The sequence below is a fragment of the Nyctereutes procyonoides genome, unplaced genomic scaffold (genome assembly GCF_905146905.1).
Source record: "Nyctereutes procyonoides isolate TBG_1078 unplaced genomic scaffold, NYPRO_anot_genome, whole genome shotgun sequence".
Taxonomy (NCBI): domain Eukaryota; kingdom Metazoa; phylum Chordata; class Mammalia; order Carnivora; family Canidae; genus Nyctereutes; species Nyctereutes procyonoides.
Genome location: NW_026575135.1, coordinates 20,619,204 through 20,632,040, shown reverse-complemented (window position 1 = coordinate 20,632,040; position 12,837 = coordinate 20,619,204). Strand labels below are relative to the sequence as shown.

At 57.9% G+C, this 12,837-nt stretch overlaps 1 protein-coding gene across 1 annotated transcript; it reads left to right on the top strand.

Annotated features, from left to right (window-relative positions):
* The first annotated feature begins 1,046 nt into the window (after positions 1–1,046).
* Positions 1,047–12,556, top strand: GRHPR (glyoxylate and hydroxypyruvate reductase). The gene is made up of 9 exons (XM_055302458.1): positions 1,047–1,190; positions 2,795–2,925; positions 3,848–3,920; positions 4,676–4,792; positions 6,368–6,456; positions 7,784–7,888; positions 8,625–8,760; positions 10,045–10,175; positions 12,216–12,556. Exons 1-9 carry the CDS (start codon positions 1,108–1,110, stop codon positions 12,335–12,337), a joined length of 987 nt encoding a protein of 328 aa, XP_055158433.1. The 5' UTR covers positions 1,047–1,107; the 3' UTR covers positions 12,338–12,556.
* The last annotated feature ends 281 nt before the right edge of the window (positions 12,557–12,837 follow it).

Here is a 12,837-nt window from a genome sequence, read left to right as displayed (position 1 = left end):
GAGGACACAGTTTATAAGTGGCAGAGCTGAGATTCAGACCCAGGTATGTCCGCCTGCGAACCCCAGGTGGGATACCACGTGGCCTATCCAGCACCTTGGCCCTGGCCCTAGGCATGGCCTGCCTCCGGCCGGTCAGCAGCTGTCCAGCATGCCGAATGGCCCACATCCAATTAAACTTCCCCTCACAATTGTGGGTCTCATATGGGGGAACTGCACCAGATATTAAAGAGGCCAGCCAGGTCTGGATTCAGACTGCCCTCCTAAGTATAAAAGGCAGACGCCCGGCTCAGAGCGCAGTCTGTGACCAAAGGCCCCTGCCTGGAACAGGGTGGCCGTAATGGACCAGACCTAGCGAGGACGATTAGGGTGCTGGGACCTGGGAATTAGGATGATTCCCGACCGCATCCCCCATTTCCAGACACAGACACACTAGGACAGCTATAAGCATCCCGACAGACGTACACACACACACACACACACACACACACACCTCTCCCGGATGCCCCAACTCCAACTCCAGACACACCCGCCAGTCCCTGAGCCTCTGTGCAGTGAAGGGGGGCCAAGGACCAAGGCCGCTCGGAACAGGTCGCATTCCCTGAGGGCTTGATCATGCGCACACACAGCTTTACGAGGAGCACTTAGGAGCTCCTTACACCCGCAGAAAATCTCACTGTCACTGCGGCTCCCTGAACACACACGGTCCCGGCTCGAGAGGCCCACCGGCCCCCTCTGCCCCCCCCCAACTCCTCCTCCACGGCTCCGGCTCCCTACGCCCCTCCCCACGCGCCCCCCCGCCCCAGCCCCGCCCCTCCCCACCCAGCCCCGCCCACCCAGCTCCAGCCCCTCCCCTCCCCATCCAGCCCCGCCCACCCAGCGCCGGCCCCTCCCCTCCCCACCCAGCCCCGCCCACCCAGCTCCAGCCCCTCCCCTCCCCATCCAGCCCCGCCCACCCAGCCCCAGCCCCGCCCCGCCCCTGCCCACCCAGCGCCGGCCCCGCCCCTCCCGAGGGCCGCCCCGCCCCGCCCCGCCCCGCCCCGCCCCGCCCCAGGTCGCGTCCCGTATCCGCCTGGCGGTCCGGGTCAGTGTCCCGCGGCTGCAAGGTGGATGAGGCCAGTGAGACTCATGAAGGTGTTCGTCACCCGCAGGATCCCCCCCGAGGGCCGGGCCGCGCTCGCCCGGGCTGCGGAGTAAGAGCCCCGCGCACGCCGCACGCCGCACGCCGCACGCCGCGTCCCCGGGCCGGGCCGGGCCGGGCGGGGTGGTGTCGGGGACGGGGCTGCGCAGCCCGGGGTGACTCAGCGTCCCCGGCGGCCCGGGCGGGCCGGGGGCGGCCTCCTTACGCCCCGCTTGTTTCTGGTGGGGAGGACGCGGGGCGGGGGGGCGGGGCTGGGGCCCGAGGGAGCCGGGAGCCTGCGCCTGCGTCTTGGCGGCTCTTGCCAACCTGGCCCGGCCCGGACGGTCGTGGAGTTCCGGGGAGAGGCTGGAAGGTGGTTCTCCGCGGCCTAGCCTTGTGCAGGCTGCTGCGGGGACGCGGGGGCCCGCCGCTCCCCTGCACGCGCCGCGCGGGTGAAGGGAAAGCCCTGGGGAGGGGGGAGGCCGCCTGTGACGCAAGGTCCTGGCTGTTCGTCCTTTACCCTAGAGGGCACTTTTGTCAGGGTCAGGGACCTTCGCTGTCGCTGACCTGGTCGCTTTGGACGGTTGGCAGGGACCTTTCGTCACCCTTAGATTGACGACTGCATGCCAGCTTTTCAGGTGCTTCGAATACATAAACTCATGGCGACACTGTGAAGTCGGGACCAGAAGTCCCATTTTACAGATGAGAAAACTGGGAGGGGTTAAGTGCCTTGCCCAGAATCAGAGCTGTGGTGTGCAGGGCTGGGGTTGGAACTCAGTTCTGGCAGACTGCAGTGTGAGCGGGGGCGGGGGGGGGGGTCACACGGGTCCCGGCTGCCCACGACAGGCCGGGAGAAGGTGGGACCCAGTCTCAGAAACCTGTGCCCTGTGAAAGTGAGATTGTGTGTTTTGTTGAATGCAACCAAACCTTGGCTGAGGACCTGTGGGGTTCCAAGCACCGAGGAGGAAGGGGGAAGGCAGAGGCAAGAACCACGGTTCTGGCCCTAGCTCACGCGGCTCTAGCGGAGTGCAGCGGGGAAGGAGGATGAAAGGTAGCCTGCGCCAGGCACCTGGTCGGCCAGGCACTGCCCCAGGGTGTCCTGGGAGGTGCCGCCTGCGGTCCTGCGTCTTGCCCCACGTGCTGGCTGCACTGAATTAAATGGCAAGGACTGGGAGGCTGGCAGCACCCTGGGAACACCTCCACTGCCCACGAGCTGTGGTGGAAACCCTGAGGCCATGAGCTGAGGCCCTGAAAACCCCTCCACGTTGCATTGCTCTGGTCCTGTCCTTCCTGGCAGAGTGCAAGTAGGAGACTTTACCCTGCATGGACTCCCAGGACAGGGTATTCAAGCCTCTTCTGGTGCAGGAACGGCCTACCTCAAGCCACACCCCCACCCCTGTGCCCCCCTGGCCCTGAGGCCTCCTGTGAGGGTGATAAAGCTCTTCCTTGCTTTGACCTGAGAGCCGTCCCCATGACTTGCTTTTAGTCTAGGCTCTTGTCAGCCCTTGGTGACCTCCACTCTGTGACAGCCCTTTACCTTAGCCGGCCTCTCAGGACAGTTCTGCGGCCACCCATGCCTGACTCTGACTCCTCAGCCAGCCCCAGGGAACATTTGGGAGCCCGGGGTTATCTGTGGAGCGCCCCTGCTTCTGAGCGTGGTCTTTCTTTGGTCTTCAGCTGTGAGGTGGAGCAGTGGGATTCAGACGAGCCAATCCCTGCCAAGGAGTTAGAGCGAGGTGTGGCCGGGGCCCACGGCCTCCTCTGCCTCCTCTCGGACCATGTGGACAAGAGGCTCCTGGACGCCGCAGGTGTGTGCCCTGGGCAGGTCTGGGGAGCATTCCAGGGGTGTCTTGGCCCTGTAGGGGCACACAGTCTGCTGCGGCTGGTTCCCCACAAGGGTCCTCGGTGACCTCTCCAAGTTCTGAAGGCATTCGCTGCAGTACTAGGCCAGGGGGAGCGACTGTGTGCAGCGCCCTCTTGAATAGGCATTGCTTCTCTCCTGGCTGTGAACCCCTGGACAGAGGCCCTGGCGGGGGGGCAAAGACTGTGGTGTGGAGGGAGTGGGTGTGAGGGCCCTCATCCAGCCCTGCCATGGCCTTGCTTTATGAGCTTGAGAAAGGCCCTGTGCCTTCTGGGCTCATTTGTATCACGCAGTAGGCCTATGTCAGTGCCAAGCACCCCAGGCACCCAGGTTGTGTGAGCCCCAGCCCTGGGTCTCAGCCCTGGGCCAAGGTGTCACCCTATAAGGTTGTTTTGAGGAAGAGTTCAGACTTAGAGGCTACTGGATGGGGCCCTCATGAGTCAGTGCCGAGCCAATCCCTGCCCCAGGGGGAGGGTGTGAGAGGGTGTCGCCTCAGGGGTGTCCCTAGCAGGGCCCCAGGTGCGTTCAGAGGAGATAGAGGCTTCACTGGGGGAACAGTCCCATGGGTATGAGTGGAGGCCTTAGTGTCAGAGGCCCCATGGTGAACCCCTGCTCTGCCACTTGGCAGCTTGTGACTGCGGCCAGCCACTTGACATCCCTTAGCCACAGTGTCTGTACATGGAGGAGTAAGTCAGATTGTCAAGTCTGTCAGGTAGGGCGGTTCAGGATTTCAGCTAAGGAACAGAGATGTCAGCCTCTCCTCTTAGTCTAAGAAAATAATAATAAGCGGGCAGCCCCACGATATCCACAGGGTTGCGGGTTTGAATCCCACGAGGAAAGATGCAAACAATGCTTTTTCTGCACAACAGGAGCCAATCTCAAAGTCATCAGCACAATGTCCGTGGGCGTTGACCATTTGGCTTTGGAGGAGATCAAGAAGCGGTAAAAGCAGCTAGCGCTCTGGAAAGGGCCTGGGGTGAGGGCTGACCCCCAGATTGGGAAAGGGAGCTAATATTTATTTGTCATATCCCTGCCCCCTTCAGTGAGAAGGTGGGGGGCTGACCATTCAGTCCGTCCACGTGAGCGTGGGGCAGATACGATAGGCCCCGAACTGTCAGAAACTGTGGGTAGCATCTGCGAGGTAGCCCCCTTTCCTGTTCAGCCTGGTGTTAGGCCTCACAACAACTCCTCGGAGTAGGAAAGGCTAGTATTATCTCCCTCTTTATTTTTTTTTTAAAGATTTTATTTATTTATTCATGAGAAACACAGAGAGAAAGAAAGAGGCAGAAACAGAGGCAGAGGGAGAAGCAGGCTCCATGCAGGGAGCCTGACGTGGGACTCGGTCCTGGGTCTCCAGGATCAGGCCCTGGACTGAAGGCGGCGCTAAACCGCTGGGCCCCCCAGGCCGTCCTATTATCTCTCTCTCTAGATGAGGAGTTTGGGAAAGGTTGAATAGTTCTTCACCCCAGACTTTGGGTCCTGATCTTTCATTTTTGTGTCCTTCCCCAAGCGGGAGGTTTGAGCCAGGAAGGAGGGCTGGCCGTCCCTGAGTGCTTGCTTCCACCCCGGAGCTTCGGGGGCGGGGTGGGGGGGACGGTGCAGAGAGGGAGAGCGGAGCAGCAGCGTGGAGATGTCTCAGAGGTAGGAGTTGGTGAAGGTGCCCACGGCCGTGGTGCCACCAGGTCTTTGCTTCCTAGCGGCATCCGTGTGGGCTACACCCCAGATGTCCTGACCGACGCCACGGCAGAACTCGCCATGTCCCTGCTGCTCACCACCTGTCGACGCTTGCCAGAGGCCATCAAGGAAGTGAGGAAGTGAGTGAACCCCTGACAGGAAGGCTGGCTTCCCCAGCAGCTGGTTCGGGGCCCAGAAGTGATCCCCTCCCCCGGTGTGCCCCGTCTAGTGAGCAGGGGCAGAATCTGTCACTACTCAGATCCCGGGCGGAGCTGAAGAGAAGGGTGGGGAATCGTGGTGCGGAGGAGAAACCGTGACAGAGGAAGATGGGAAGGGACAGAGCCATCCTGCCTGGTTGGCAAGTAGGGACAGGAGTGGGGATCACGAGGAGTAGCGGGTGGGCATCCTCTTGGGCACTTGGAGGAGACGGGTCCACCATCCGTGCTCGGGATGCAGAAATCCCAGGAGCTCTGGAAACTGAAGGTTGTTTCATGAATTTTTTGGTAGTAAAACCTGACTGGAAATAACAGGAAGCTCTTTATGATTTTTATTTTTCTCACTCCATGTGAATATTCCTTTTTTGCTGCTGATGTACCGATGCATTTGCCAATGGGTACCACCCTAGACGCTGCTGAGGGTGTTACATACAGTAGAGAACATGCACCAAACAGCCTTTCTGAAACCTGAAAATTGAAAAACCGGCCTGAGGGTTTCAGATCAGGGATTTGGGGCTATGTGTCCATTATTGGGGAAGGCGGTCCAGCTGTGTGGGGCTGAGGCAGAGCCAGAGCCTGAGGGCTGACACCCTGCTGTCCCACTTACCCTCCTGTCAGGGGAGTTGGCACCCCCTGGGGAGTGGAGGCGGTTCAAGGCAGGCTCTGTCCCCTTCTCCCTGGGGCAGCAGGGTGGGCCTATGGCTTTACCTTGTGTTGCTTCCCTGGGGCCCTGAGAATACTGGTTTTGGAATCCCACACCCCAAGGTTGCAGCTTGCTGCCCCAACCTCTGTCCTGGCTGCATGACCTCAGGCAGGGCACCCTTTCTGGTCTCAGTTTCCCCGCCTACAAAACAGGGTGAAAACTTCTAAGGCCCCTTCCAGCCCTCGGATTCTGTGTTCCCTGTTTTTATTTTTTTTTTAACGATTTATTTATTCATTCATGAGTGACACAGAGATAGAGAGAGGCAGAGACACAAGCAGAGGGAGAAGCAGGCTCTGCGCAGGGAGCCTGATGTGGGACTGGACCTGGGATCAGGCCCTGAGCCACCCTGAGCCGAAGGCAGACGCTCAGCCGCTGAGCTACCCAGGCACCCTTCCCCTGGTGTTTTATTTTATTGAAAGATTTTATTTATTTATTCATGAGAGACACAGAGAGAGAGGGAGAGAAGCAGGCACCATGCAGGGAGCCTAGTGTGGGACTCAATCCCGGGACTCCAGGACCATGCCTTGAGCTGAAGGCAGGTGCCAGATCGCTGAGCCACCCAGGGATCCCTCCCCTGGTAGTTTCAAAGGAAGAGTCATTCCAGCTGCTTATCCACAGTGCTCAGTGGCTATGGGTGTAATTCGTGCTGCTGTCTGTCCTGGTACCCGGAGAGCACGGTCTTCTACCCCTCGGACTGCAGCCCCTGCCTGGGGGTTCTGGGTCTGAGAGTTCACAGAGAGCCCTCATCTTCGCCTGAGGCTGGGGCTCTTACCTACCCTCCCCTACTCTCCCCACAGCGGTGGCTGGACCTCGTGGAAGCCCCTGTGGATGTGTGGCTATGGACTCACGCAGAGCACCGTCGGCATCATCGGGCTGGGGCGCATAGGTGAGCCTCCCACCTTCCCACTGGCCTGGCCCAGTGACCCTGTTTTGCTGGAGTCTCTGGTGCCCTGTGTCTGGATGTTGACCATCCTTTGGAAAGAGTGGCCACAACTGGCTGTTCCCAGTGCACTCTGCGTGCAGGAGGGACATCGACTGAACAAACACAGCTTAGTGAAACACAGGAAAAACAAAAAATAAATGAAATGAAAACAGGAGGTTCCTTAAGAACTTGCTGGGTGACAGAAGCAAGTCAGGATTCTTTAGGGATACGGTTCCATACAGAACAGTTGGAAGCGATGATGGCTGGGTTGGGGCTTTTAGGAGGGGCTTCCTGTGGGGCTCGTGCTCCCCTAGGCCTGCTAGAAGGCATTTGACTTGTAAAGCTTTTTTTTTTTTTTTTTTTAACATTTTATTTATTTATTCATGAGGGACACACAGAAAGAGGCAGAGACACAGGGAGAGGGAGAAGCAGGCTCCATGCAGGGAGCCGGATGTGGGACTCGATCCCGGATCCTAAGATCACACCCTGAGCCAAAGACAGACACTTAACCGCTGAGCCACCCCGGGGTCAAAGCTTTAACTTTAAAGCTTTAACTCAGGAACCAGAGGGTCCCGTGGGCAGAGCTTACCTGTGATTCTGCGGACGAGGCGGGGCTCTTCTTCCAGGGGTTGCTGCTTGGCTTGAGCTCTGCCAGGCAGCTGTCATTGGTTCTCTGGCCCCTGCCTGGTCCAGAGGTGAGGGGGAGGATGGAGAGTGTGGACAGTCTGGCCAGCTAGCAGTGCCTCTCACCCCAGAGAGCTGCTTGGAGGAACCCACTGGCTTTGGGGCAAGTTCTGATTCTGAAAATCCAGCAGCCCAAGCCTGCCTCTGTAGCAGCATGTGTGAAAATATCTTAAAGATTTGGGGCGAGTTGGCAGTTTGGCAATGCCACTGGAAAGTCGGAAGAAGTCTTTGGCAGCCTAATAAAAGCAAAGGGTCCAGAAGGCAGCAGGGAAGGAGGCTGCTTGGTCAGACTGCTCCCGGAATGCCAGGTCCAGTTCTCAGGGATGGTTAGCAAATGGCCCTCAAGATGCCCAGGACCATGTGAGGACAGCGCAAGCCAGTCACAGCTGTGGCGCTGTCTCCAGATCTCTGAAGGGCTGTCACATGGCCCCCTAAGGGCAGTGTGGGCTGGCTGGGGACAGCTTAAAGGGGCAGGGCCAGTTAAAGTCAGAAGTGTGCTGATGAAAGGACCCCCACCCTATCCCAGGGGCTCCCTGTCTGGAGCTGCTGGGCGCTGCTCCTGCTCTCTGAGGGGTTGGGGATGAGCCAGGACTCTCTTTGCCGCCAGGCCAGGCCATTGCTCGGCGTCTGAAGCCATTTGGCATCCAGAGATTTCTATACACGGGCCGCCAGCCCAGGCCTCAGGAAGCAGCAGAATTCCAGGCAGAGTTTGGTAAGTAAAACCTTGATTTCCACCAGAGCCCCATATGCTCTCAGTTAAAGGGGTCTCTCTGTTTCGTAGCGGCAGCATTTTCAGGTGGAGTGCAGGAGCTCTGGGTGCGTCTGGAGCCTGCGGTGTCCCTTAGGTACCAGCTAATCAGCTGCCCTTGGATGCGGGGCCCAGCCAGGGAGCACAAGGACTTAATCCAGGCCACACAGTGGGCTCTTTAAGTGCCAGAAGAGCTCTCCAGGTCTCCTGCCTTTCAGAGTTCCTTGTCACCACTGCCCATGTCAGGGCAGAGCAGCAGGGATGGTGACAGGTGTAAGGAATTGCTGGGAACTTTCACTCTGTTTCCTTAATAAACTAGCGAGCACTGTCACCCAGCCTTGTGTCCAGTGGATCCAGCCCCCTGGCAGGGCACACGACATCGTGAGCAGAGGGCAGCTGGATTTAAGCCATTCCTCACCCCCTTTGCACATTGGGCCGTGTAAGAACCAGCCCCTGCCCCTCTGTGGCCTCAGTCTCCCCCTCTGTGAGACCAGGGGGCGAGGTAAATGAGGTAGGACCAGGATCCCACAAGTGGCTTTTGACCTTGTACAGTTGTCAGAGGTGCTCAGGTAGACATGAGGCCTTCGGGAAGCATCTTGGGAGTTTCCAGTTTGGCAGGAGGAAGCAAGAGTCTGGTCTCCCTCCTTTTGCTGTCTCCAGTCGGGGACTCAGCATCTCACAGAGCCCTGCCCTCCCCCAGTGTCCACCCCCAAGCTGGCCGCCGAGTCCGACTTCATCATCGTGGCCTGCTCCTTAACACCTGCAACCAAGGGGCTCTGCAACAAGGACTTCTTCCAGCAGATGAAAACCACGGCTGTGTTTATCAACATAAGCAGGTACGCAGGGGCGGCCCAGGCTCCCTAGAACACGAGCAAGCTGAGAGGGGCCGTCCCTGCTGCTGTGATCCAGGGCTTTCTTCCCCATGGCTTGTCCGTGAGCCCTCGGGCAGAGCTTACCCTGCAGAGACCAACCCGCCAGCTGGCTCCAGCTCAGGAGTACAGTAAAGACCCCAAGAGAGGGCCCAGGCTGCGGGGGGAAGGTTGTCAGAGCAGATCTGGCATGTCGGGTTCCCCGCAGTACCCCGAGCCGTGCTGGTTCAGGGAGTGGAGGCCTGATAGCAGTGGGTTCCCAGGTAACCGTGGGCAGCCCTGTTCTCCTCTACCACAGAGCTGGATGTAACGATCTCAGCAGCCCTTCAGAGCCCTTCAGGCCGCCCATACACCAAGCCTGGGTCTGTCTGGCTGTCTGAGTTAGTGACAGCTTGAACCTTTGTGCTTCTGGAAAGAAAGACCCAAACCCACATTAGAGAAGCAGACCTTCCCTCTGCCACTCCAGTCCCTTTCTAAATGGTGCCCTGCTTAAATCCGTTTGGGGGCAAGTACAGGCCAAGGAAGGGATTTCATGGGGTCCCCCTCAGGTCTCTCCACTCCAGAGGTACTGTAATTATTAATGTTTGGTCACAAGGGGGGTGACCTAGAGGGCGAGTGAGATGCCCAGGAGCGCAGGGCTGGCCCTGACGGCCAACACGGTCCCAGCTTCCGCCCTCCGAGCCCCTGCATGGACCTGGGGCTGTGTGGGGCTGCATGGTTTTCTGCTGCACGAGCCTGACTCCGTGTTCATCATGGAGGCTTGGGCCAGTTGTTTCTTTACTTCCGGGGCCCAGTCACAGGAGAGAGGGCTGCTCGCTCAGACACCATGGGGCGTGTCCCCGTGTTAGACACGTGCCCGGCAGCGTGCTGCTGTGGGAGCTCTCAGCACGTTCTCTTGGGACACACCTGAATGGGGCTTCACATGAATGCAGGTCCCGGGCCCTGTTCCCGCAGTAGCGGGTCAGTGGGCTTGTGGCCCCCGCAGCCTGGGAGTTGGGTGTATTCTCCGTCTTCCAGGGGAACGTGACACTCTTGCCCAAGGTAACACAGCTTCAAGGTGGTAGGGCTGGGGCTCTCAGTGCTACCGCACAGACTCACCATAAAGAAGCATCTTGTCAGACTTACTGCTTTAAAAGTCAGTGCCAAGGGTGCCTGGTCGGCGGGGAAATCCGCCCTATGGGTGGTTCTGCCCAAGAGAAGGCCTGGGTGGAGGGAGCTTTGGGGCCCCCATGGCACTGCTCTCATTCCCAGGGGAGATGTGGTAAACCAGGACGACCTGTACGAGGCCTTGGCTAGTGGGCAGATCGCAGCTGCTGGACTGGACGTGACGACCCCGGAACCACTGCCTACAGACCACCCGCTCCTGACCCTGAAGAACTGTGGTAAGAATGGGGATTTTCTGATGCCAAGTCCCACGGGGCCGCAGGAGTCAGGCGGTGTGGAGGTGATAGGTGCAAAGCTGTGAGCAGTACCAGGCACAGAGGGACACAGCTGGGACCGTATGTGTCTATGGTGAGTGACAATAGCTCACTGTAAACAGGGCAGGAGCCTCCTGAGCCCATGCATCAGGTCTGTGTCCCTGAAGGAGTGACCGGGGGAGGGGAGGTGGCGGGGGTGGATTTGTAAAACGAAGGGCTGGGCTGCATGTCTTCCATCCACAGGTAGTTGTCAGTAAAACCCGGTACCATAAACCGCCACTACCAGCTTCAGGGTGAGAAACTAAAGACGTGATCGTGATTCCGATATTTGGAACTTGTGCCAATTAGTCTGTTGGCTCCAAACCTCCCCTAGTACATTCTGCTTTGGGACGCAGGCCCTGGGACCCTGCACACCTGATTTCTGCTGGGCCTGCCAACTGCGGGGTGGCAGGACTTGGCCTCCCCCGCGCCCTCACATGTCTGTCTGTCTGTGTCCGTGGGCAGCAGTCGCTCCTCCTGGCAGCCAGTGAGTCTAGTTTGCAGGCTTCCCGGCATCAACTTGGCCATCGTGCCTGCTCAGAGGCACTGCTGCAGAGGTCGGAGTTGCAGCTCCCAAGGGACCCTTCCTTCAGTCATCTTGAGGTTTTTTTTCGTTTTTGTTTTTTGTTTTTGTTTTTTTTGTCTTGAGTTTTTTTTTTGTTTTTTTTTTTTTAATTTTTATTTATTTATGATAGTCACAGAGAGAGAGAGAGGCAGAGACACAGGCAGAGGGAGAAGCAGGCTCCATGCACTGGGAGCCCGATGTGGGATCGCCAATCCCGGGTCTCCAGGATCGCGCCCTGGGCCAAAGGCAGGCGCTAAACCGCTGTGCCACCCAGGGATCCCAGTTGTCTTGAGTTTTAACAGTGCTACCCTTTCTTCCTCTGTCCCCCAGCCCAGAGAGGTAGATGTTTCTAGTGGTCGCTGTCTCTGACACCTTAGCACAGTGGTTCTTAAACTTGTGTGTCCATCAGTCACCCGAAGGGGCTGGGCCAGGGGCCTCTGCACCAGTAGGTGTGGGGTGGGACCTGGAACCCCGCACCACTCACCTGCCCCCACACCGAGGCCACTTAGAAGCACTGCCTCGGTATTCGCTTCTCAGCCTCCCCAGTTACTTTGTACCTGGTCAACAGCTCTTTATATTCGGTTCTGTCCAGGTAGCTGGTGTGCTTTGTCTCTAGACTAATCCATCACTGTAGGGTCTGAGCCAGGCCCTGTCCTTTTCATGCATTCTGGGACGGAATCCCACAGAGAAGGTCCTTAGCTGCCTTCCACAGGGAAGGCTCCCTTTATTGTAGCCCTTGGAAACTCGTTGGTCCCCACTGTCCACACCAGGCCGGAAGGAGGAACGCTGGCTGTCATGTCTGGGCTATTGCCCACAGCTGGGAAAACCATCCCATCCCTGCATGCCTGGCAGCTCAGCTCAGTGCCCCAGATACTGCTTTCAAGAGGCATTCTTTGGGGACAGTTGACCTCACTTGTTCTGCAGTGGGGCCAGATGGATCTGGTCTGTCCACCATTTTGACTTGTAGCTATTTGTGTGCACCAGAAGCCCCCGGGACCCCACTTGGAGGGGCCCAGGTGTGGATGATCAGTGCTGAAACTCCTAAGCTGAATTGGCACCTGGTTTTACCATCTGCTCTCTGAAGGGCTGTGTGTAGAGAGGCTCCAAGACCTCTCGTGGGCTCGACATCCTTGTACTTAGGATATGGATCTCTCGCCACCGTTGCATCCGGGTTTCAGTGACCTCAGCCCCACAGGAGTGGAGCACATGACAGTAGGCAAATCAAAGACAGAGGACAGGAAGGCAAATCAAAGAATGCTAAGGCAGGTTCTCTTCATTATTCTTACTGGCAACCCTAGTCAGGAAAACAGGGCCCACTTTGAGGCTTTTGAAACACCCTTCCCCTAAAAAACAAACAAACAAAAAAAACACCCTCACCTCCCTTTTCCTCCCTTTTCCAGTGATCCTGCCCCACATTGGCAGCGCCACCTATGGAACCCGAAACACCATGTCCTTATTGGCAGCTAACAACTTGCTGGCTGGCCTGAGGGGGGAGCCGATGCCCAGTGAACTCAAGCTGTAGCCAGACAGGAGCTGCTGAGGGTCAGGAGGCCCACAGAGCCCTCGGAGTCTGTCAGGGAGCACGGGCTTGATATGGACCCACTGGACGGGAGCCAAGGAAAAAAAGTCTCTGTTCTGATCCTACAGAAAGAAGACTGGTGCTGATACAGGGGCTTGCCGCATTTGTGGTTGGAAATACCTGAGCCAAAAGTATGTGATACTATTAAATATCTTCCTGAGAGACTGTGTGGGCCTGTAACTAGGAGAAGTTAACAGGGGCATCTGGTGACCTGAGGGTTCTGTTCCGTCCCTGGCCCTCACCCCCCAGCATGTGAATTATGAGAACCTGTCCAGACTACCTTACCTCAACCCCTTAACCTATCCCTCACTGAGGATGGGACAGCCATAGCCCAGTGGTGACTGTGGCACTTAAATCTGCTACCTAGACCATCAGATTAAATATACATGGCAAAGAGAACCAGGTAAGGTCACAGTCCTCTTATTGTTTTGGTCAAGAATAAT